The 23,118-nt window shown below is 38.3% G+C and overlaps 1 protein-coding gene across 14 annotated transcripts in view; it reads right to left on the reverse strand.

The window, feature by feature from the left end:
• The window catches only part of LOC126998934 (WD repeat-containing protein 81-like), a 59,369-nt gene that overhangs the window by 13,423 nt on the left and 22,828 nt on the right, over positions 1 to 23,118 (reverse strand). For 9 of the 14 annotated variants that reach the window (XM_050861209.1, XM_050861207.1, XM_050861204.1 and 6 more), the window contains 12 exons: positions 22,091 to 22,321; positions 17,682 to 17,882; positions 14,550 to 14,695; positions 13,785 to 13,969; positions 12,409 to 13,564; positions 11,701 to 11,849; positions 10,058 to 10,142; positions 8,826 to 9,520; positions 8,401 to 8,576; positions 8,033 to 8,280; positions 5,062 to 5,152; positions 1,931 to 2,102 (listed from right to left, as the gene is read on the reverse strand). In XM_050861209.1, the coding sequence (XP_050717166.1) occupies positions 1,931 to 2,102; positions 5,062 to 5,152; positions 8,033 to 8,280; positions 8,401 to 8,576; positions 8,826 to 9,520; positions 10,058 to 10,142; positions 11,701 to 11,849; positions 12,409 to 13,564; positions 13,785 to 13,969; positions 14,550 to 14,695; positions 17,682 to 17,882; positions 22,091 to 22,321 (3,535 nt within the window). Of the gene's footprint in view, positions 1 to 1,830; positions 2,103 to 5,061; positions 5,153 to 8,032; positions 8,281 to 8,400; positions 8,577 to 8,825; positions 9,521 to 10,057; positions 10,143 to 11,700; positions 11,850 to 12,408; positions 13,565 to 13,784; positions 13,970 to 14,549; positions 14,696 to 17,681; positions 17,883 to 22,090; positions 22,322 to 23,118 lie in introns of all 14 variants that reach the window. The other 5 variants (XM_050861211.1, XR_007753074.1, XM_050861203.1 and 2 more) reach the window with 5 other exon arrangements.

Here is a 23,118-nt window from a genome sequence, read left to right on the forward strand (position 1 = left end):
CCCCTCCCTCACCGAGGTAGCTGCCGCTAACATGTTGCCACAAGACATGCTGGAGAAACATGGTATATACTGGGAAGAAGAGGAAACGTACAACATCTCACCACGGTCTGATCACATGTTGGACTCGTAATCGCCAGCAGGTACCAACCCAACATGAGCAAATGCTCTTTATTGTCGATCTATGGGTACTGTCAGGACCTCACACCACACATCCCCATCCCCCACTCAAGGGGGGACAGTAAACACTCCTAGTCAACAGAAAGAATCCGGCCTGAGCGGGCTCGAACAGCTGGTGGGCTCCACTGACAGTGTCAGTGGAGCCCACCATATAATATAATATCAGGGTATCAGTCTGACACCCTCATAATATGTTATTTATACATGAGATATACAATACATAAATATTTTATTATATACTCTTATGTATAAATAACAGGGGACCAGGAGCCTTGATTGTCAAGAACACTCCCTCACAGTGCTACACAGGTGACCTGAAGTGACCTGACATGACCCGACCCTCTTCTACGACTGCCCAGGAATGGCCAATGGACTAAGTGAGTTGATATTTCCATTTGGTACTTGTTTATGGTGAAGGGAAGATGTTCAGCATAAAAGTGCAATTATCCCGAAATTACTTTTTTCTGACTAAAATAACCAATGCGTTGTAAATAACCAATGCGTTGTAAATAACAATGCGATTTTAATATTTTCTTTGGCCAAAGGACCACAACACTATAATCTAAATTTATATGCATTTCCAGCCCTTAATTACTATAAATAATAAGTATATAGATTTTTAATTGAGATTTTCTGATGAAAAATCAAAGCGGTACGTTTCCAAAGTGATTAAAAAAAAAAAAAATCAGCTATGTTTACGAAAATGCATATTATTGTACTTTAAGGTTCGGACAATCAGTAGATCGAAGGAAATTACCATTATCCAAATATATTTGAAGCATCAGATAGACTTTGAAATTATCTAATCACCGGTAATTGCGCAAAAACTACTTGAGTGCTTTGAATCAAATTACTGGTAAAACGGCTACACATAGCCATACACATTGTGTAAAAAAAGTGTTGACCTAGCTAAATAACTCAGGTTAGGAGGACCGGAAAACCGGTATTAGCCGTGAGTATACGAATTTTCCCCTTAAGGATGCTGAATGAAAAAAAATACAAGAGAGAACGTAGCATGAAAACATTAAAATAAGAAAAAGAAAATGGGGCCAAGGATGAGAAAAATGTGGCTTGTGAAGCATAAATGGGTACACTAATTATTGGGATAATGTGATACTTTACATACAAAATAGAGGACACTACCTGAAAGATATGAACATGTAGAAAAGAAGAAATGAGAAACTGGAACAGAATAATATGAAGACTGAGAGGTATAAAGCAGAGTGCAGTTGTGCAGAACATTTCAATTCACATATCTGTTTCTCAGTAACCCAAAAATATTCCTTGATTTAACTTTTACAACAAAATATCGGCTGAGTTCCTTCTTTGCATGAAACTCTGATACTTTGGCACAAAGTCAAATTGTTGAATATTTTAGGGCTCCTGAGAAACATAGAACCAAAAGATCATGAAACTAATGTAGGTATGATAGTCTATTGTTGATAAAAAAATAAAAGATTTTAAAATTTTAGAAATTACAATAGGCTAAACAGTAAATTTGCAACTATGTACTATAAAATGTTAATCAAATATGTGTGCTGTAATCTAAAGGAAAGCATGAGACTCATCATCATTATCAAGGACCATATTTCCTGCATGTGCTAGTTAAGAAAAAAAAATCTGAAACAGCAGATAGTCTATTTAATTTTTCACCTTTAACAAGCCTCTTGGCTTGTAGCAAAGCAAGGAAGGCAGGCATTAGGAGAGGGGAATAGGGTGCCACTACCCACCAGCCACCAACACTGAGTGTCACCTGCTGCATGGTCCGCCTGGTTATTTTCATCATACTGGAGGCAGAGAGAACGCAGAAGATCATGGTTGGGTAAGCTGACTTCCATGTATGATGTGCCCAAGAATCTGCACAGTGGCACATATGACAGGTAGGCAAGTTCAGGGGTCAGCACCTCCTTCAGCTCCTCCAGGGCCTGAAATAATGTCGGTCTTGATTATAGTTCATGTGACAATAAAAAGTGTTTAACAAAAATAAATGAAAACACAAGCACTACTGCCACAGTCCATACAAAAATAAATAAATAAACAAATAATTAATTGGTACTAAAAATAAAACCAGAACCACCATAAAAAAACAAACACCAGCAGCATTTGCTCTCCCCCTCATTCCATCACATAAAAATACATGCAGAAAACTATAATAAATAATTGTAGCGTACTAACAAGCCAGCATTCTTTGGGGGGATCTGGGTTCAATGCAAAGTGAATGCTTATTCTTTTCATGTATTAGGTGTGATATCACTTAACCTGTGCCATCTGCACTATGGTAAGAAAATGAGTAGTACTTTACTATAGTTCCCTGATCTTCAACATTAGCTAGTCATAAACAAAGTACAGTCGTCGCGTACAACACGGATTCGTAAGGCGCGGTTTTCTCTGACAAGGTATGGTTTAAGAAACATGTGTTTTGATCACGCAGGTAAAAACATCTATGACGCGGTTCATGGTCTCCCCTGGCTAAATGAGCGCAGAGTTGCCAGGTTGGATTTTTTTTCCGAGGGGGAAAATCTCATGGTGGCGGTTGGGTTGGTTTTTGGTAGGATTTCTATCCCATCTCTCTCTCTCTCTCTCTCTCTCTCTCTCTCTCTCTCTCTCTCTCTCTCTGCACATTTTTGTAATCAGTAACTTACAAATTATCCTCACTATCAAAATGATCATATAGCCAAAATTTATAGATGTAGACAAGAAGAACATTCGCAGTCGGCTGCCATGGCCCTCACTCAAATTCCAAGTCACAGTCATGCATTCCCTGACCGCTCCGCATCTCTTCCTGTTAATCTTTTCCCTCTCCTTTGCTCCTTTTTTCATGTAAAGTGGACCTGGCCCAACTGTCTATTCTGGCAGGCAAAAAAGAAAGCAACCTGGCTAACTAGCCTACTAAAATCTAGAGTAGGCCGCTTCTGCACATCAGCCAGCTGGCAAACTGGCTTTTAAAAATCTAAATTGGTGTTCCCAGAGCCTTTCCTTTCTTTTGTCTTTCTCGTTGCCCACTCCAAAAGGGAAGAAATCAGAGACACGGTGTATAAAAAAACTAACAAGAGAGAGAGAGAGAGAGAGAGAGAGAGAGAGAGAGAGAGAGAGAGAGAGAGAGAATCTTTGAAAGTGGTTGGTCATCACTAATTACTGCATTAACCCATTCGTGGTTACCTATGTTACAATGTGTGTACTCCCCCAGGTCACGAAAAATGGAAAACAAAATTTTTGGCCTAATGAACCCAAAAATATCTCCACTTAAAGAAAATAACATGGAAATTTCCTCCTTACCTTTTATAAATGCCCCGCCGGCATTTAAGTGGCACCTGTGGCGCGGCGATGCCAGACGTAATCTCACCACCGAGATATTATTTTCAACTCCTCCTCTTACAATTGTTTTCTTTTGCACAACACTACATTCTTATGATATTGTATCACTATAAGAACACAATTAGTCTCAAAATAGTAATTATGAATGGGAAGCATAAAAAGGAAATGTGGCATAACAATTGTTTCCTTTTATACAACACTACATTCTTATGATAGTGTATGACTAGGCTATAAGAACACAATTTGTCTCAAAATAGGCCAGTAATTCTTAACAGGAAACAAAAAAATGAAATGTGGCATAACACATGACCTACAGGATCGGCGGGAAGGCGTCTGTCTGGCTGGAGTGAGACCACGGGTGGGTGGGGGAGTCACTCTTGGACGAGACGCATTGCTTTCATCTTCACTTGATGAACTCCGACATCTTGCCATCTTTGTTCTGCCACCACGTGGTGGATATAAACACCTAGAGGTGGAAGGAGGTGGAGAAGATAGTTGAGTAGGTGATGGTCCAGAGCATATGTTTGAGGAGTAGTCAGCTGCTGCTGTGTCTGCTGGATAATATTCAGATCCACTTGCTGATTGGTTTTTTCACTTTCTTGAAAAACATGAAGCATCTTTATCACTATCATCTATTGTAGATTCACTGTCAGTATCACCCTCCTCTTCATTGAAATGAAGCTGAATTTGCTCATCAGTGAGAGCGCCGAGTCGACATCTACGTGCCATAGCATGCTCTGAACCAATAAAACTGCCGCGCATAAAGTCATCACTTGAGAAAAGATGCCTGACACTTCAATAAATGTAATTAAAAACCGCTAGAGGCATTTCATTCACGTGGAAAAAAAATAATAATAAAATGTCATATGACATGGTTGACCAGAGGGAGTAACAACATTAACACGTCAGGTGACGTGGTTGACCACGAATGGGTTAATATGCTTGCCAAATAATATTTTTGTCGATTTCAGGTTGGCGGGGAAAGAAAATGGTTGGGCGGGATTAGGCGGTTATTGGGCATGTGGTGGTGGCGCGGCAGGTTCCCAATCCCGACCTGACGAGTACAGGTCTAGTTAACCCGCCGGCCCCCGCACGGCAAGGAGTCGGCTCGCTCACCACGCACGTGCTGCATAATGGCTTGCAAGCCTGCAGGGAAACCCACGGGCAAGATTTGCCCATTGATGTACAAGCATACGTACTGAGTGAAAAAGTGGATGTTGGCGGTGGCCGAGTGGATAAGGTGGTGAGCATGGGGTTGGACTGAACAACATCAAAAGGCATATAATGCCTAACGGCGCACTCGGGCTAGAACGGACATAAAAGGGGGGGGGGCAAAATGGCAAGGGCCAGAACCAAATTGTATTTTCTCCATAGGTTTAGTTATTCTTATGACGCAGTTTCCTATGGCGCAGCAGTTGCTCAGAACCAATTAACCGTGCCATACGTGACTCAACTGTAGTTTCTAATTATTGCTTGCATGCAAAGCAATATAACTAAATAAGTACACTAATATAATCTTCAATGAGCAATAGATAGAAAAGCAGGTAAAAAAATATATAAGAAACATACCTTTGTCTTAATAGAGTCTTCTCCAGTGAAGGGAGAACCTTGAGGAATACCTGAACTTTCCTCATCTTCCACCTCTATCCCCTCAGTGGACCTGCCATGTGTGAATGTATGAATATATGAATATATATATATATATATATATATATATATATATATATATATATATATATATATATATATATATATATATATATATATATATATAGAGAGAGAGAGTGTTTCTTTTTAAGGGTTTCCTTACAATGAGACGAAATTTATAACACGTTTTCCACATAATGCAGTTACCCTCCATATAGATTAAATTATATTAGGGATGTAATAAAAAAAATGTGTGGTAGTGAAGTCAGTCAGTCAAATAAAAAATATGTAAAAGTAAAAGACAGGAAAACAAGCAATGAAAATGTAGAATAAACACAATACCATGTGAGAGGCTACTGCATCAGGCAAGAGACTGAGTCCCTCCAGAACCCTCATTGGCTTACACCAATGAGGCAAGAGGAACGCAACCGCTCATTGGTTGATTTTACTTTTCTATGGTATTGTATAAACACATACAGGGAATAGTTATATTAATTTTCAAATTTAATCATAGTTTAGACTTGCGTGCACCAGATGCAACTCACAACTTATTTACAAGAAACTAGCATGGCATTTTTTGTAAAGAAAAAGGATATTGTGACTAAATACAAAGAGGAACCCAGACTATTTTACATATCTGTAATGAGTAAAACTCTGGAGAGTAAGAGACTGCTAATTAGACTAATGGTAAGTGATGGAATATCTGATAAAGAGGAAGATATATGTGAAGCCATGAAAGAAAGATTGCAAATGGTCTTCACAAATGAAGACAATAGGACTACATATTTGAGATAGCTGACTGGGTTTTGAGGGAATGCGCAGGGCAACTTGTTGGACCAGTATGTGAGACTGTACAGATCTTTGGATGACAGAGAGATGCAAAAAGTCTGGTAAAGAGTACAGTATGTATCTACAAAATGGGGATATAGGAGACCCACTTAACTGTAAGTTGGTATCATCAACAAGTGATATTAAAGCTATGCAAAAAAATCATGAAGAATAGATGGGCTCAGTTCCTAGAAGAAAATTTTATATCAAGATGACAGTCTGGATTGTGTTACTACGGAGGGGCAATGGATATTATGTAAGAGAGAGAAGGGTGAGTCAACTGTTTTTATCCAGAATAAAAAGTAATTTTTCCACACTCCATCAATCAAAACAAGCTAAGATGCCTGTACAGAAACTCTTCACTGCCTCCAATGACTTTCCTACAATCCATGAATAGGGAATACAGTGGAATCTCAGGTCACGAACGCCTCTCATCATGAACAAATCGGTTCACGAACAAATAAAACAACATAAAACGTCTTGGGTGACAAACAGTGTCTCAAGCTACAAACACGCAAGCTGGCAACAACGTGGGGCGACAAGCCAGGAGTACTGGCAGGAGATCATCAGTTACTGTGTAGTTTTCGCTAAATACACAGTGGAGTAGGTAGGAAGACACCTACCGAACAGGTGCAAGCCACTCCCGGGAAGGTATATATGGGAAGTGAGGAGGGTGCTGAAGCCCTCCAAAGATCCTTCCCAAGCTGTTTCGCTATTGTCTCATCAACACCAGAGAGTAGTTCAGCATGCTCTCTAAAGACAGATCCTCTCTCTATCCACACCACACTAAATTCACACAACATACACACCTTTTCCCAAAATTCAAAATTCAAAATGGCTTACAAAAACTCTGCCTCGGAGTCCCCGCCTGGTGGGGTAGTGGCGGCTGCGAGGGTTAGCCTAGCCCCGCACCTTGCCACACACTCTCAAAACCTCTCACTTCCTCTGCAGCCGCCACTACCCCATAGGCCAGTTTCACGTGGAAAACTAAAGCGTCGATTGCTGCTATTGGTAACAATCAAAACAAACAAAATGACTGTGAAAGCGGCCCAAAATATGTACTATGGTCTTTGTTATGCATAAAAGAAAAATTGGTACGGGACATGAGACTGAGCGGCGATCGTGTTAGTGCTTGCTTGTACTGTTGTACACTGACATGTACAGTCATCGTCAGAGGCAATCATGGCGCGCCGCCTTGGGTTGAGTGACGAACAGATTTATTCTGAGTTATTCATTTAGTATTTAATTTTGAACAATAACTGAAAATTCAGAATGATTGAATCACTGATTCTGATGACTGATACCGATTGACTGATTGAGTCCGATTCACTGTGAAAAAAAAGAAAAAATAAAAAAAAGAAAAAAAAAAGAAAAAAAGAGAGAGACATTTCTGTGAGCATGCCGCGCTGCAAATGTCTTCAATGGTTTTCTAAGTACCGCAAAAAGTACCGCAGGATTTTTTAGTGCAGTACATGGTAGTGCGGTATTTTCAGAAAGTTTGCGGTAGTGTGGTACTTTTTTTGTGATGCGGTACTACCGCACTAGGTACTGCACTTGCCCACCTCTGGAAAATGGCCAGTGTGTCACCTCCTACTGCGCCATCAACTCTCCTCCATAAAAGAATGGTAAAATTAAATTTAGTGTTCATCTATATTTTAGCTGTTTAATATTGAATTCCTCTTGTTTTTGTTAGATTTATTGATTTCCATTGGTTTTGTGTTATGAACTTGTGCACAAAGTACTATTGTAAAACTTTAAATAAGCAATCATCTGGGGTCCAGGAACGGATTCATCCATTTAACAGTGATTCCTATGGGGAAAATAGCTTTGTTTTACGAACATTTGGAGTGACGAACGGCCTTCAGAAACGAATTAAATATGTGAACCGAGGTTCCACTGTACTTCCAATAAACCTACTCTGTTAGATTTTATCATACACCTTTTCTATATATATGAAAATTAGGTACAACTCACCCTTTTCAACACCCAATAAGGGTTCTTAAATCTAATTAACTTATTTTAGATCACACTACTTCTAAACCTACATCTAGATTCATGGACATACCTGGTTGAGGCTGTCAGTTGCCCAAGGGAGCTGTTGTGGCACTTGTCAAAGGCTGTCAGAAACCTAGTAATGGTTGGCATCAACATGCTCTTACTCATCTCCCGGCCAACTCTAAGAGCCATAATGAAAAGACAGTCAACTACCCTACAGGCCAGCACTCCACGAGCAGCCCCACCATGAGGAAAATTGACCTTGGTGGAGGATAACAGGCGAATCACTGGATAAACTGCATTACGGATCAAAGTTTCCTGCAAGGTATATCAAACTTATAGAGTGCAGAATGGCTGAGCCTCACAAAAGTAAGTAGGCATTAATATCATCAAAACTGAAAATGTATCATAAAGATAACTGTAAGCATTACTACTTACTTGCAAGTACTCCATGAAAGTGAGGTCTGAGAGGTAAGGCAAAAGATGCTGCAGTAAGGCCATGGCCCCAAGAAGCCCACCCTCCATTGTGGTAGACAGCTTGCGCCGACATGAAGCCACAAGTTCACATATGTGGCAGAGATACTGAAGCAGTATTACTTGTTCACCATACAAACCTGATGTAATTGTGCAAGCAAAAATCAATATGACAAAGACAGTAACATAAATCAAATTTAATGACTTACTATTAGTGAGGCATATATTTTTTTACTGTACATTAGTAAAGTATATATAGCACAAAATATCTAACCTATTATCAATGAATCAATCAACCAACCTATCAAGGTATCAGCCATTAGTTTGCATACAGTAACAAATTCATACATCCCCTTGACAGAGGGCTTGATGAACATTTTCATACTTACATGCAATTTCTGAAAGACATATGAGCACCTTCTTGGCATACAAATCTCCTAAAATACGCTTTCTTGTAACAGATAGTTTGTCATTGGAGTCTGGAGGTAGAGGAGCCAAAGCACCAGAATCTGGTAGATAGCAGAGAGTGAGCATGCGTAACAAGTTGCGGGTCACATGACGCGCTGTGAGGACAGGACCCAGTCGGCCTGCCAACCACAAAACACTTTCACAGCAAACATCTGACATGTTATGACCCAACTCTACCCGGTCAGAGTCATTTAGACTTTCTTTTTCCTTGTAGCCCACTGGTAAGTAATCTTTACTTTCCTCAATGTCAATGTCAGCAACATATTTAAATCTATCAGGGCGAAAGTCTGGGAGTGAACTGGAATATTCTCTGGTTGACTTGATAGCTGATATTTCAGGCAATGCTGCACTTTTGGGAATGTCAATGTTGGAGGTAATTGATGATGGGGAAGTCGGATAAGCAGAAGCTAAGGAAGCTCCATAAGCTGATGCCAAGGGAGTTGGAGTATCAGGCTCACTATAGATCTTATCTTCATCATTATTCTCTTCCTCTTCTTCTTCCTCTTCCTCCTCACCAGCACTTGGAGATGGGGAGTGAGGTGAAGGACACAGAGATGGAATTCCTTCCAAAAGAGACACATCGTCTGAGCTCAAAGTCTCAGAAGCCATGGGAGATCTGAACAAAAATGAAATAGAATAATTAAAGTATAACTGTAATTAAATTATTGAAAACAAATTTCTTGCTATGATACCATATCATTAAAAGAAATTAAGCAAAATTCAATTTCAAAATGATGACAAATAGACATCTGCTTCTAATGCAGGTAGCTCTTATGTATCATACTTCTTATATCAAAGAATAATTAATGCACTAAATGAAGTTTTTAAATATCAGAGGAACAGGCTAATTGTTCCAATACCATAAAAACATTGTTTGTGAATACTGATGTGCCAATCTTGACTCTACACTGGATCCGTTCCACTGAAGAATGAGTTCCATATAAATGTAAATTTAAATTCAAGCACAGGAAAGCCCTAACCAACTGATGTTAAGAAGAATCCCCATAGGCCTATAGGACTTGTATTGCTACAGTCCATGACAGAAAAATAAGACAATGCATGAATAAATAATTGTAAATAAAGCAATCCATAGATAAAACAAAGAATATGCATCAACAAATGGACAAGTATGTAAGAGATGCAAAAACCCTACCTTAGTTGATCACTTGCGTCTTGCAATGGAGTGTCAGGAGATTTGCTATTAATCTCTTCTTCAACTCCTTCAAAGACAAAGACTTCTGAAAATAAAAATTAATTATGATGGAAGTCATAGAAAGTGAAACTAAATTCATAGGATCTGTTCTGCAATGTTAATAGATATCCTGTAGTTCACTCTATTATTTCTTGACCATATAGCCTACCCGTTACTTTTACTGGTATTCATGGTACAATTTCAAGATACAACAGACTCCTCAAAGTCTTTAAGGAGAGGAAATTTGTTATTCTTACATTTATGTGAAGAGAATATTCATACTGGTTAACAATCTGTGGTAACCCAGATGTTGCACTGCCTTGTGTCCCAGGGTAATGTATTCTCACTCACCACAGGTTCAAGGGCCAATGGGATGGAGAAGAGCACCAAAACCATGCATAGCCATAGCATAATGAGGTATATTGATACCACAGTTACATGGCTCCCCTAATTTGTAGGACAATTTACCTTATAGCTACTTAATACATTAATTATAACATGAGTATTAGATACATGAAATACTGTTGACATTATCTTTGCATCTCCTGAATACAAACAAATCATTTTGGCTTCTCAGTGGGGACGCCATGGTCTTCCTGAGTAGTACATTCTAACAAGAGAACAAGACTATGAACAGGCCTTTCAACTATGTTCATTGCCTTAGTTCGTTTCCCTGAATTGTCAAGACATGAGTCTGACATCATCACTTTTCTCACAAGACTATCATCACTTGGAAAACACTTAGTTATTCTGCCTAGCTTCCACTGGTTTCTAGCTAGGTTGTAATCCTTAACAATAACAATATCATCCACCTTGAGGTCTCTTTGGGGTTTCTGCCATTTATTTCTAAGCCGAAAAGACTGAAAAACTTCCCTTTTCCACCTTGACCAGAACTCATTTGCAAGGAACTGTACCCTACACCAAAATTTCCTTGAGTAAAAGTCAACTCTTTCATATTTTGGAGGAGGCACCACAATCTTTGACTTCATAGTTAACAGAGTGTTTGGGTATGCGGGTCTGTCGCTTATAAGAGGATAATGTTGATTCAGCACGATGGAGTGGTGATTCAATGCGTGGCACTGGAGGTCAGTATCTTTTGCTAATATTTCTATGTTATGACACAATGTTAAGTTATGTAGTGTTCACATACTATATGTAAGAGTGTTAAGAATAGTTTAAGCTCAGAATGCAACAATATATGACTTAGGATTTTGTGCAAAGAGCCAGGATATGTATTTCGCTTATGTCAGCACTTCTTCCAGTTTCACGACTACGCTTGGCATGTACAGCACACAAAATGGAGGACTCTGTCCAAAGCCACATCATAGGAATAAAGGAAAATTATAACAATGAAGTTTCCATGTCCTGCTGGCAGTCCATGCATGTCTGCGTGTCTGTGTAAACCAACCCCCCAAAAGGGTGACTGCTCCATGTCCACTTCAAGGAGACTTCCTCAGGGGAACCTTTTGGGAATGGTATCATATAGTGGTTGAGGCAACATGCCCCTTGGCATGTGTTCCTATTAACTGATTGATTGATTGCAGTCTCAATCAAGAGCAAAACACAGTGCACTACTGTATATATGTGATAATGTATAATCTAACCTGGTTCTGCTTCAGACTCAGCTTCAGTGAGATTTGTCGGTCGCTCTGGGTCAGAGTGGAGCTTGAGTGTAACCTCTGTTGCGCTGGAGTGAGAGTCTTCTTCACACGGTGAAGTCACCCCTTCAACACCCATACCTATGTCCACACTCCTGTAGAATACATAAAAATAAATAATTTCTGACCATCAATTACCAAATTAAATGACAGATTAAATTAATCTGTAAAGAACAGCACTTATAAACTGAAACTACTGTTTATAAGAGACTTAATAGGGCATGAGGTATATGTATGACAATTGTTTGTACATATTTTCAATGTAGGGATGCCAATGGTGTTTATTTCACTAGGTGGACTTCCCTTCTACGACTTTAAAAGGTTTTCTACTCTCAATCCACTTTTGACTGGGGCTACTGTGACTCCACCCCCAGACAGGAAATGGAATAACATGATCGTCATAGAAAAACTATCATAAATAATCAAATTGGTAGAAAAATATGCCATGATATATGCTAATATGATTTTGTCACTGTATGGTGTGTTTTCTAAACTGACCTTGTATTATAATGTAGAATGGTTAAGTAATATTTTACTTTAAGTCAACATTTTATCAGGACCTGTTATTCAGTGAATGCTGGCTCTTGAAATCCCATAATCTGTTTAATGATCAATTAGCAAAAATTGATACAACAGTTTAGCACACTAACTTACTTGAGACTCGCTGACTGCTTCCTCACTAACTCAGGTGACTGATGGCTCTTTCCCAAAATATCCTTGTATCCTCCAACACCCTCAATTAGTGGAGTGATAAAGTGGGAAAGAAACTTTTGAAGGCCCAACCACACCAGCAACTGCAGCAGGAAAGTTCGATGAAAAAGCTTCAAGTGTTTATCTGTTACACTTTCTGCCTCAAATAATTTCACTAGAGGTGGCAGAAGGTATCTGTTTGCTTCCTCAGGTCCAAGGGCCTGAGCAAGAATACTAGTCAGGTACCAAGCTGCACTCACAGCACTCTCTGGGTATTCAAACAGTTCTGTCAAGAAGGGCAAAATCAGGTCTAGTCCTTCAGCAGAAAGGGTTGGTAGTATATCAGGAAGGTCTCTGGCAGCCATTTTAACCCTGTTAGCCATAACATTCTGAATATACTCCTTTCTGTCATGTGAGCCACTATGTGTTCCCTGAGCTTCATTCAGCAACCGAGAGTATTGCTTCATTTTGCACACAAATCTATACAATCTAGGAAAATATGAGGGGAAGACCACTAAATTAATAAGTGGCTGTAGCAGCTGGTGAGGGCTGGGAGGAGGCAGGCCATCTGAATACACAGGATCATATTTAGTAGGAAGACTATTGTGTTCATTATCCCAGTGGCTCAACATCTGAAATATGATCTGTAGGGCTTGGCGAGCACAGCGAGGCACATCATTTTGGTCATGTGCCAACAGTTTACGAGCATGAGCATAGCGATCTCTGAGACAGGCTCTCGTTCCCAAAGCTCGACATTTGGAAGCTGAAAACATTTCAACTATGATGCATCCAATGGCCTGCATATCCCTGACTCGCCGCAAGTGAGCTGCTTGTTTCACTGCCTGCTGACTGTCCTTAAACTTAATAAGCTGCTTTGGAATTCTTCTTGAAGCTTTGAGTACAAAATTAAAATGAATTTCTAACTGATTGATTGCAACGAGAGGATTATAATCTTGGGGTAACTGGATACAAGGCAATTCTGCTTGTTTTTCTTCACATAAGGATGTTCTTGAGCGGCTCAATTTCTTAGAGAACGCCAAGGATCTGAAGTTCTCCATTTCCTCATCTTGTCTCTCTGGAGCTGAGTCTGCTTCACTCTGTTCATCACATTTCTCAGTTTCTGAAAGAAATAAAAATCTGTAATATTACTGACAATTATCTGTACTGCATCTAAAATTATACCATGTGAATGTTTTTATTGTTCTGGCAGCCTATTCTACATACTGTCAACTACTGGTATTTCTCCTAAATATATAAAGGGTATGACTGAAGCTGATCTTAAATATTAAGTGTTACCACTTCATCTTCAAGTAAAATTAATTGCATATAATATGTCCTACTTGCTTCCTGGTGTGTAATCTGTGTTAATTTTGGAGGTGAACGACCAAGATATGGTGAAGGAGTGAGCCTGGGTGGATGAGGTGTGGTGAAGAGTTGTACAACGCCTCCCCTGGCCAGGGATGTGTGACCATCTACCAGCTGTAGGCAGACATTCTTAGCCTTCACGGAGGCTCCTCCTGACAGTCTGAAAAACATGTATGACAATCCTCTTAACCCTTTCAATACAGTGACGCAGACGTCGGCGTCACAGTATGGAAAGGGTTAAGAGGAAATGGAAAAGGATTAATCCTTTTCTAAACCTCTTAATCCTCTTCTAAACCTCTTAATCCTCTTCCATTTCCTCTGAAGAGGTTTAGAAGAGGATTAAGAGGAAATGGAAGAGGATTAAGAGGTTTAAAAGAGGATATCCATACTGTGACACCGACGTCTGCATCACGTATTGAAAGGGTTTATATACAATAAACAGTATACATTCTTGTGATAAAATGTTATATCATAAAGAAAATTTACTTGGAAAATTATCAATAGCCATAGTAAGCTGAAAATAATATCAATATAAAGATATGATCAGGGAATATTCAATCTGATGTATTGAAGAGGGCTAAAAAGCTGCACGTTACCAATATTTTCTAAAAGAAAAAAGAAAAATAATAATAGTTCATGTTAGGTTGTCTTAGCTAGCATCTCTCCTTAGCCACTACAAATTAGACTTTCAAAAGTTCATCTTTACTCAGCATGATAATCAACTCAAATGAATGACTTACTTGTGCCCAAAATTGAGATCAATCCAGTGGTGAAGTCTGCGAGATACTCTATCACTTTCCAGCATACTGCGGTGAAGACTCAAGAAGTCATCTGTGTCGGAGCACCATTCAGGCACTTCTAGGTCACCCATGTCTGGGTGAATACTCTGTCAACAATATAATCATTACACCAAGGGTTCACTGCTCACTTTACATAACTTACCTTTGAGGCTTTTTGCAATTAAACTTTGAATAAAAGAAGTTCAGTTCTTTCTTATTGATTCCAATTACCTCTAAATCAGTTCACAAAAAAATATAAAATATATTAGCAAATATTACATAACTTAGTGAGGGAATTCAAGTATCCTTATGTAATGGACTAACAAGATGCAGAAAAGTCTCCAAAATCCCTCAATCCATGGGGCTGATGGGTAAGGAGCTATTACATGAGGATGATTTTGGTCAGTGACCATTCTGCTAACAGAGTACCTGGGCATCTGTTTGGTACCATGTTTGAATCTCAGTGAGGGATATTTGAATATTTTTCCCTTTTCATATCTATTCCACATAGGTTTCAGAATAAAGAGAATTTTTGCATTACACTGGTGGCTACTGATGGCATACTGAAATTCTATGATACAATCATATGATTGAGTAAGATATAGTTCTCCTTAGGATGCCAGATAGCTTATGTTTTTTCGAAGGGTGTTGACAAGTCGAGCTACCAGAAAAATAAGTGGAGAAACAAAAGTAAAATGGAAACAGAAATTGATCTAAATGGAGGAGGGATGCCAAGTAATAGTTTAATGGACTGACAAGCCTTGGAAAAGGCCACCCATTCCTCAACTCATGAGGTACCTCTTTTGGCTGATGGATAGAGGATGAGTATACTATATGATATATATATATATATATATATATATATATATATATATATATATATATATATATATATATATATATATATATATATATATATATATATATATATATATATATATATACAGGTAACTCGATTTACGCGAGATTGTTTTACACGTTTTTTAAATAACACGGGGTGCAAAATCCAAATAAATGTTTAATTTACACGTTTTTTCCACTTATACGCGATATTTTATGGAGTGGCCACCATGTTTCACGCAACTGGACTCACACTGCGCCGCGGCCACTTAGCTGAGCTCAGTTCTTCCCTCACGCGCCACTTGAACAACAATACAGTACCCACGCTGCCACGCTACTCAACGATAGGGGTGGGCAGGTACCGGTACCAGCTATATGGTACGGTACCGGTACCAGACTGCTCGGTACCGATACCAATACTAGCCAGTCACTCATAGTGTCCCTCATTTCTTTCTCAGACGAGTGAGGCTGAGACTGAATGCCTGAGTGGATATCTCGGTGATGTGGATATTCTCTCTCTCTCTCTCTCTCCACCGAATGAAGTGAATAGTATTCTCCAGTGTATAACATGCGCCTTTTCACATAAAAAATGCCTGAAAGTTTAGCCCTGCGCATTATACGCCGAATGTACAAATTTTTCATAATTTTTTCCTTCTTTGGAGTGTTTTTACGGGTCTGTTTTTCGTCTTATCCAATAACAACTGCAAACTTACCTTTATTATTGTTAATGATCCTTCATAGTCCATGGTTGTCTTATAATATGTTACCATAGAATACAGGGCGATCAAATAACTACTATACAAAAATTAAATCGGTGGAGGATCGCCCATGCTTTGCTGTTATCCCGTTTTTCCGTCGGGCGCCATTTGTATGATCTTGATCTTGATGTCACAGGTGGCTTACGATTGTATGACTAAGGAGCAGTACAAGCTACATAAAAAAATCATATTGGAAAAAAATATCCATAAAAAAATCATATTGGAAAAAAATATCCATGTGTTCATTATTAATAATGGGGTAAATATGATATCAGAAACTGTACATAATGAGTCTTGTATGAGGAGTTATTTCGCGCAGTACCAGCCCTGCCGCCATTTGCATTGTTTACAAACCACACAACCACACCCATACAACAAACAGCTGCATGCTGCATGTCACCAGAACCGCGTGAATTGTATCTTGCCTAGTTGTCTGTCATAACCTACAAGTGATGGTGAGAATAATAAGCTAATTTTGATCTCAGAAGCTGTCCATAATCAGTATGTACGAGGAGATATTTCTTGCAGCACCAGCCCGGCAGCCATTTTCATTGTTTGAAAACCACACAACCACACCCAAACAACAAACAGCTGCATGCGCAGCATGCCACGTGTCACCAGAACCATGTGAATTGTGCCTTGCATAGTTGTCTGTCATAACCTACGAGTGATGGTGGGAATAATATGCTTATTATGATATCAGAAGCTGTGCATCATCAGTATGTTTACGGGGATGTATTTCTCACAACACCAGCCAGGCCGTCATTTTCACTGCTTTACTCAAGGACACTTGTCAATTCAAGCAGTACAGGTTACACCAAAAATATATAAATTTCGGGAAACTGTACATTGTCAATGTTCTTTAACCCGTACATATTTCTGAGCATTTTAAGAACTTTTTTTTTACAAAATTGTTGTCTTAAAGTTTGGGGTGCACGTTATACGCTGCAAAATACGGTATTTATTTTTTGACAGAAACCTACCTCTTGTTTGATTTACATTGTTTTTGATTTACGCGACCTCTTCAAGGATGCAATACTGGCGTAAATCGAGTTACATGTGTATATATATATATATATATATATATATATATATATATATATATATATATATATATATATATATATATATATATATATATATAAAACACTCCATATAATATCGCATATAAGTGGAAAAAACGTGTAAATTAAACATTTATTTGGGTTTTGGATCCCGCGTTATTTTAAAAACACGTAAACCAAACTCGCATAAATCGAAAGTTACCTGTCCATATATATATATATATATATATATATATATATATATATATATATATATATATATATATATATATATATATATATATATATATATATATATATATATATATATATATATATACTGTATTCATTACTTTTATTATTACTGCACAGTACAATGCATTCTTCATTTTAATGTTTCAAGGATTGTTTATGTATAAAGTAATATGTAATCCAACAAATGACATACATACCTTAAATATAGAAGAATCTGTATAGAATTCTGGAATGCATTCATCTGGTGTCCACTCATAAAGACGACTCACTGTTGATGGATAATGTTCTGGCACCCACTGCTGGCGTACATATTTAGTCAGGAGTTCCTTTGGGGTGACACGAGCCTTGTACACATAGTAGGTAATTTCACTGAATACTTCTGTCACATGGTGGGCTACCTATAAAAAAAAGTATTTCATATGACATGATGACAATGCTGAGTGCAAGACCATAACACTGCACTACACAAAAGGACATTGACACGTGTGGAGTGGGCCCTAGCAAATGCTGTTCTCTGAGTAATTACTAAAGTAAATATTCATTAAAATAACAGCCCAGCTCAGATACTCTTCAACTTTAACATTATGAAAACAGATAGGTTTAGAGCAGAGGGCAATATGATAAACCCTCACTTTTACAGACCTTGATATAACAAATTTGGACTTTAACATACTCTTGGGGCCAGTCCAGTATATGTGGGGCTTTGCCAAGCAAATTTGATGAGTCCAGGGTTAGGTTCAGTGGTGGTTTGGCTAAACATGTACATACACATCAGTCAGCATAATGTAGTGTCCAATATGTAAGTATTATTCTAATTTCCCTGTATGTATGTAGTATTTGTGACTAACAAACTTCGTTATATATAGAAATAGTCGGAAATGGCAAGGTTTCTGCTCACATAATGATTTTTTTTTTTTTTTTCAGTTTTTTTTTTTTTTTTTTTTTGCCCTTGAGCTGCTTCCTTTACTGTAAAAAAAAAAAAATATATATATATATATATATATATATATATATATATATATATATATATATATATATATATATATATATATATATATATATATATATATATATATATATATATATATATATATATATATATATATATATATATATATATATACACAGTCATATCTCAGTTTACAAGTGGCTTAGTTTACACGTCTTTTGATTTACAAGCAAAAAAAAAAAAAAAAAAAAAAAGCCTTAGTTTACGAGCAGTGACTTGGTATACGAGCATCCGGTTTGTACAAGTCCTTTTTTTTTTCTTTTTCTTTTATTTGTCGCCACCTCAAGGGTGGGGAAACGGGCTATATGGAGGCCGTCAGGATCAAGCACATACGTCCCTCCAAGGAGGAATCACAGACCGTTGCCAGGTGACCGCTCATGAAGGGGAGGGGATGATGCCGATAGACTGACTATCGGCTGACGTCACCCAAGCCGACCAAGTTGGTCTTTCAACGAGGGCTGGCGTGTCACTTTGTACAAGTTGAAGACATGAGGGTGGTTCCCTATGTTCACTGCAAGACGAGAGTGCTCAAAGCGGAAAACAATGGGAATAGAGTCTCAGTTAAGGTTGACAACTTGAGCTAATAAAAATAAGGAACGCAACGTCCCATTCTCCAATACAGAACGAATCCATATTTTAAGGAACGGGTGGCAACCCTAAAATTTCTCTAACCTGCCATGACTGACAGCCGGTGCCCACTGCTGGTGAAGGCAGGAGGAAGCAGGGAGGGATGTTACAACGTGTGTTTTACATTTATTTCAGGACGACCCTTGACAAACATAATTTTATGGACTAGTTTTGTGGTTCACCAAAAAATGCTTTCACTACAATTTTAAAATACTGAGCTTTATCTGCTTAACCATTCAGACAGCCAAATATGGAACAAATGGCATTCCGTATTTTAAGGAAAGGGTGGCAAGTTGGCAACCCTAGTCTCAGTCCGCGTTGTAAACTCGTAGAGACAGAATTCGTGCATTCGTGTCCGATTGCACTTGTGCTTTGGTGTGTGATCTTTGTTTTCAGCACTACAGCGTGCGTTCTTTGTGCTTTAACAATGTCCCCCAGAAAGATGGTTGAAATGGATGGTGCAAATAAGAAAATAGGAACAGTGGATAATATGCTCGCAACAAGAACAGGGTGCAAGCCTCAGCGGCTTGTATGCCCTCCTGGACATGACTGACTCCCGTTCGCCCTCCATCTTGGACGATACGTCAGGTTACCTTCAAGTTGGTGGTCGAACGTAGTTCTGGAACCTCGAGAATAAGGAAACTGTGAGTGCTAAACCCGTGCGAAGCCTACACCTCGAGCGTAGTTAGCAGTTGCGGCAGTCTCCATAACAACCGTAATACATTGATTTGTGTTATATATTATTTATCATTGCTATTTGTTAGTAAAATTAATTTAATTCTGAATAAGATAACATTTAAAATGATTTTATAAAAGAAAATTGAGATATGGGATGCATTAATGAGATTCACATTAATTTCAATGGGGAAATTCATTTGGTTTACAAGTGTTTTGGTGTTATATATATATATATATATATATATATATATATATATATATATATATATATATATATATATATATATATATATATATATATATATATATATATATTTTTTTACGTTGATTGCCTATTGCACCGGTAGGCATCTTCCGGTGGGGCCTGATGGTCGCCCAAGGCTTCTTCCAGGTGGGGCCTGATGGTCTGCCCAGCCTGTTCTATATATATATATATATATATATATATATATATATATATATATATATATATATATATATATATATATATATATATATATATATATATATATATATATATATATATATATATATATATATATATATATATATATATATACACAGTCAAGTCGCGTATGACGTGGATTCATAAAGAGCGGTTTCCTATGACACGGTATGATTTCAGAACCATATTTTCAGTTCACGCGGGTAAAATCATCTATGACGCAGTTCGTGGTCTCCCTTGCCCGAATCGCTCAGGGTCCTCTTAAACGCATGACACCGCAGTCCGAGTTGCCAACTCGGACCGCCCGCTGCAGCTCGGTTTGGAGAGGTGGAGTGCCTCCGTGCTGTGATCCTCTCAAACGCGTGACACCGCAGCCCGAGTTGCCAACTCGGACCTCCTGCTGCAGCTCAGTTTGGAGAGGTGGAGCACCTCCATGCTGTGATGACGTCATCAGTAAACATGGCGGCCCAAACAAACACATAAGTGCTTCCACTGCATTTCACCTCTCTGTGCCATGATAACCACTGCAGCTTCCTTTTCATTCTCTGTTGCAAGGAGCTTGTTGCCCAGAACTGCTTGTGATGCATGTTTAAACATCGTCAGGAATTTCAGTGGACGCCATTTTGCTGCCAGAACAGCTGGTAAATGTCATCACTCACTAGCAGCAAAATGGCGTCTGCTGATCTTCCTAACGACGTTTACAGGAGGCCCTGTTTGCAATTGACTCCGGACTTCAAGTTCAAGAGGGGGTTGAAGCGACGGACCAATCACAGACGCGCTGGCTCACGGGCCAATCAAAGACCTCGGATGCAAAGTTGGGCTCAGCTGCGAGCAGGGCCTCCCGACGTTTACTAGCTGCTCTGGCAGCAAAATGGTGTCCGCGGATATTCCTGACGACGTTTAACCCCTAAAGGATCGAGGGTGATTGTATTTTTGGTACCGCAAGGACCAGCCTCCTGCACAATGTCAAGGATAGAGGAAAAAATTATTTAATAGTACATGAATGACACTGTGGTAATATCTAATATGAATGTGTTTCCAGAGAGAGGAAGGAATCTGAGAAACAAATAGCAATATCCAATATTCCATAAATTTTTTTAATGTAAGGATATCTAACAAATTTAACCCTCTCGCACACAATGACGCATTTTGCGTCATCAAGGGTAAAAGGTCCTGGCACACGATGACACAAAATGCATCATAAACTTTAAAAAATTGATTAAAAATTAAGTTTTCAGTGAAAATTCATCAAATTTGGGAGCATCATTTGTTGGGATAAGTTTCTTAATGGTAACATATGGCAACCTTTCTAAGGAGCGTAGATGAGGAGCTTTGAATGATTTTTTAAGCCTACTCTAACGGGAGAGGAAAAAAAAGTTTTCTCGGTGTAACTCGGGAACTAAAAGGCATATGAGGATTTTGAGGATACCATAAGAATCCTCACGAAATTCTGCTTTGAAATATATATTCAGCTAAAAAAGTTGGCCCACAAAATTTTGAGCTAGCGAGTGGGGAAGAGTTGGTACTTAGGATTTGTTGTCTACAATACTCTATACGGAGACTTGAAACAAGTCTGTATTGTTTATATATTATATTTTCCTCTATTATTATTTGTGCATGTTCTAGTACAAGTCTTTATGAAGCCATTGATACCAAATTTATTGGGGTACGATATATCTGTGAGGGTAAAATACGACTGGGAATGTAGAGTATCGCGGCGGCAAAAAAAGGCCAGTCGGGCCTGAGAAATGCATGGTGAGTGGAATAGAAACTTATTGGAAACTTACAGTGTGCGAGAGGGTTAATTTAAGGAAGGTTTTAGTTTTGAAACTACAATATGAACTTACTGCTTGCTTTGCTTGGCCTTGAGTGGCAGCCATCTGGTACGTGTGATCTAACTGTTGGTCCCCTTTGTTTAGGCGAAACTTTGTCTTAGTAAGGTCTCTCCATCCTGTGGTTCTGGAGGAAAAGTCTGTCACCCAGGGCACAGTGGGGTGATGGTTGGGCAAGTTGAATCTTCTCCCAGCAAAGAAATTTAGGCAAAGAAGATAGTCCAAAGTAGTGATCTGGTGGCCCACCTAAAAAAATTATAAAATAAAGATATAGTATGTTACATTTATATGGATATAAAAAAATGCTGATTATGATTCTATTTTTAAGTGTCGTCATACTTTACAACTATAATTTACATGCATGTATACATGTGTATTTCCTGCTAGAAAAATAAGAATCATAAGTAAAATATTGTACATTATTACCTGTAAGTCACATCTCTGCCTGACATTAATATGTAGGGCACATGGTCACTCTGTAAGGACCATTTCTTTCTAATTGAGAAAAATTTCAGAAATTAAGAACTTTCAAAATGAATACTGCTCAATGTTTTCCCGCTAGGGTTTGCAAAAAACTAATTCCCAAATTAAGGGGAGCGACTACGAGGGGTCCTCCTGCGCATATGGTACGTCCAATAGCTTTGAAATCTTAGGATGTTGTTTCTTACTGGAAAGATATGTTATTCTGTGAATTTCATCAAATTCGGGTGAAGTTTAGGAGACTCAAACAAAGCGTATTTTTTGTTTTTTTTGTTTCACAGGCTTTATTTTTCAGTTAATCAGTTTGAAAAAAATACCATAAAAACTTTGTTTACCTATCTACATTTTGTTGGAGGTAACTTTTTGATTTTTTATTTTGTCTTCGAAGAAAAAAAATTACAATCTTTTGTCAATTATTATTTTCTCCTCTCTGTGTCCCATTTTCTTTTGACATTATTGAAAATCTATTTCCAACAAAAAATTGCCCTTTAATTGTAGTTTTAACCGATACCTAACAAAAGTCGATCAGACTTTTAACCGATTTTGTGAAATTATTTTAAGTT

The sequence above is a fragment of the Eriocheir sinensis genome, chromosome 15 (assembly GCF_024679095.1).
Source record: "Eriocheir sinensis breed Jianghai 21 chromosome 15, ASM2467909v1, whole genome shotgun sequence".
NCBI lineage: Eukaryota > Metazoa > Arthropoda > Malacostraca > Decapoda > Varunidae > Eriocheir > Eriocheir sinensis.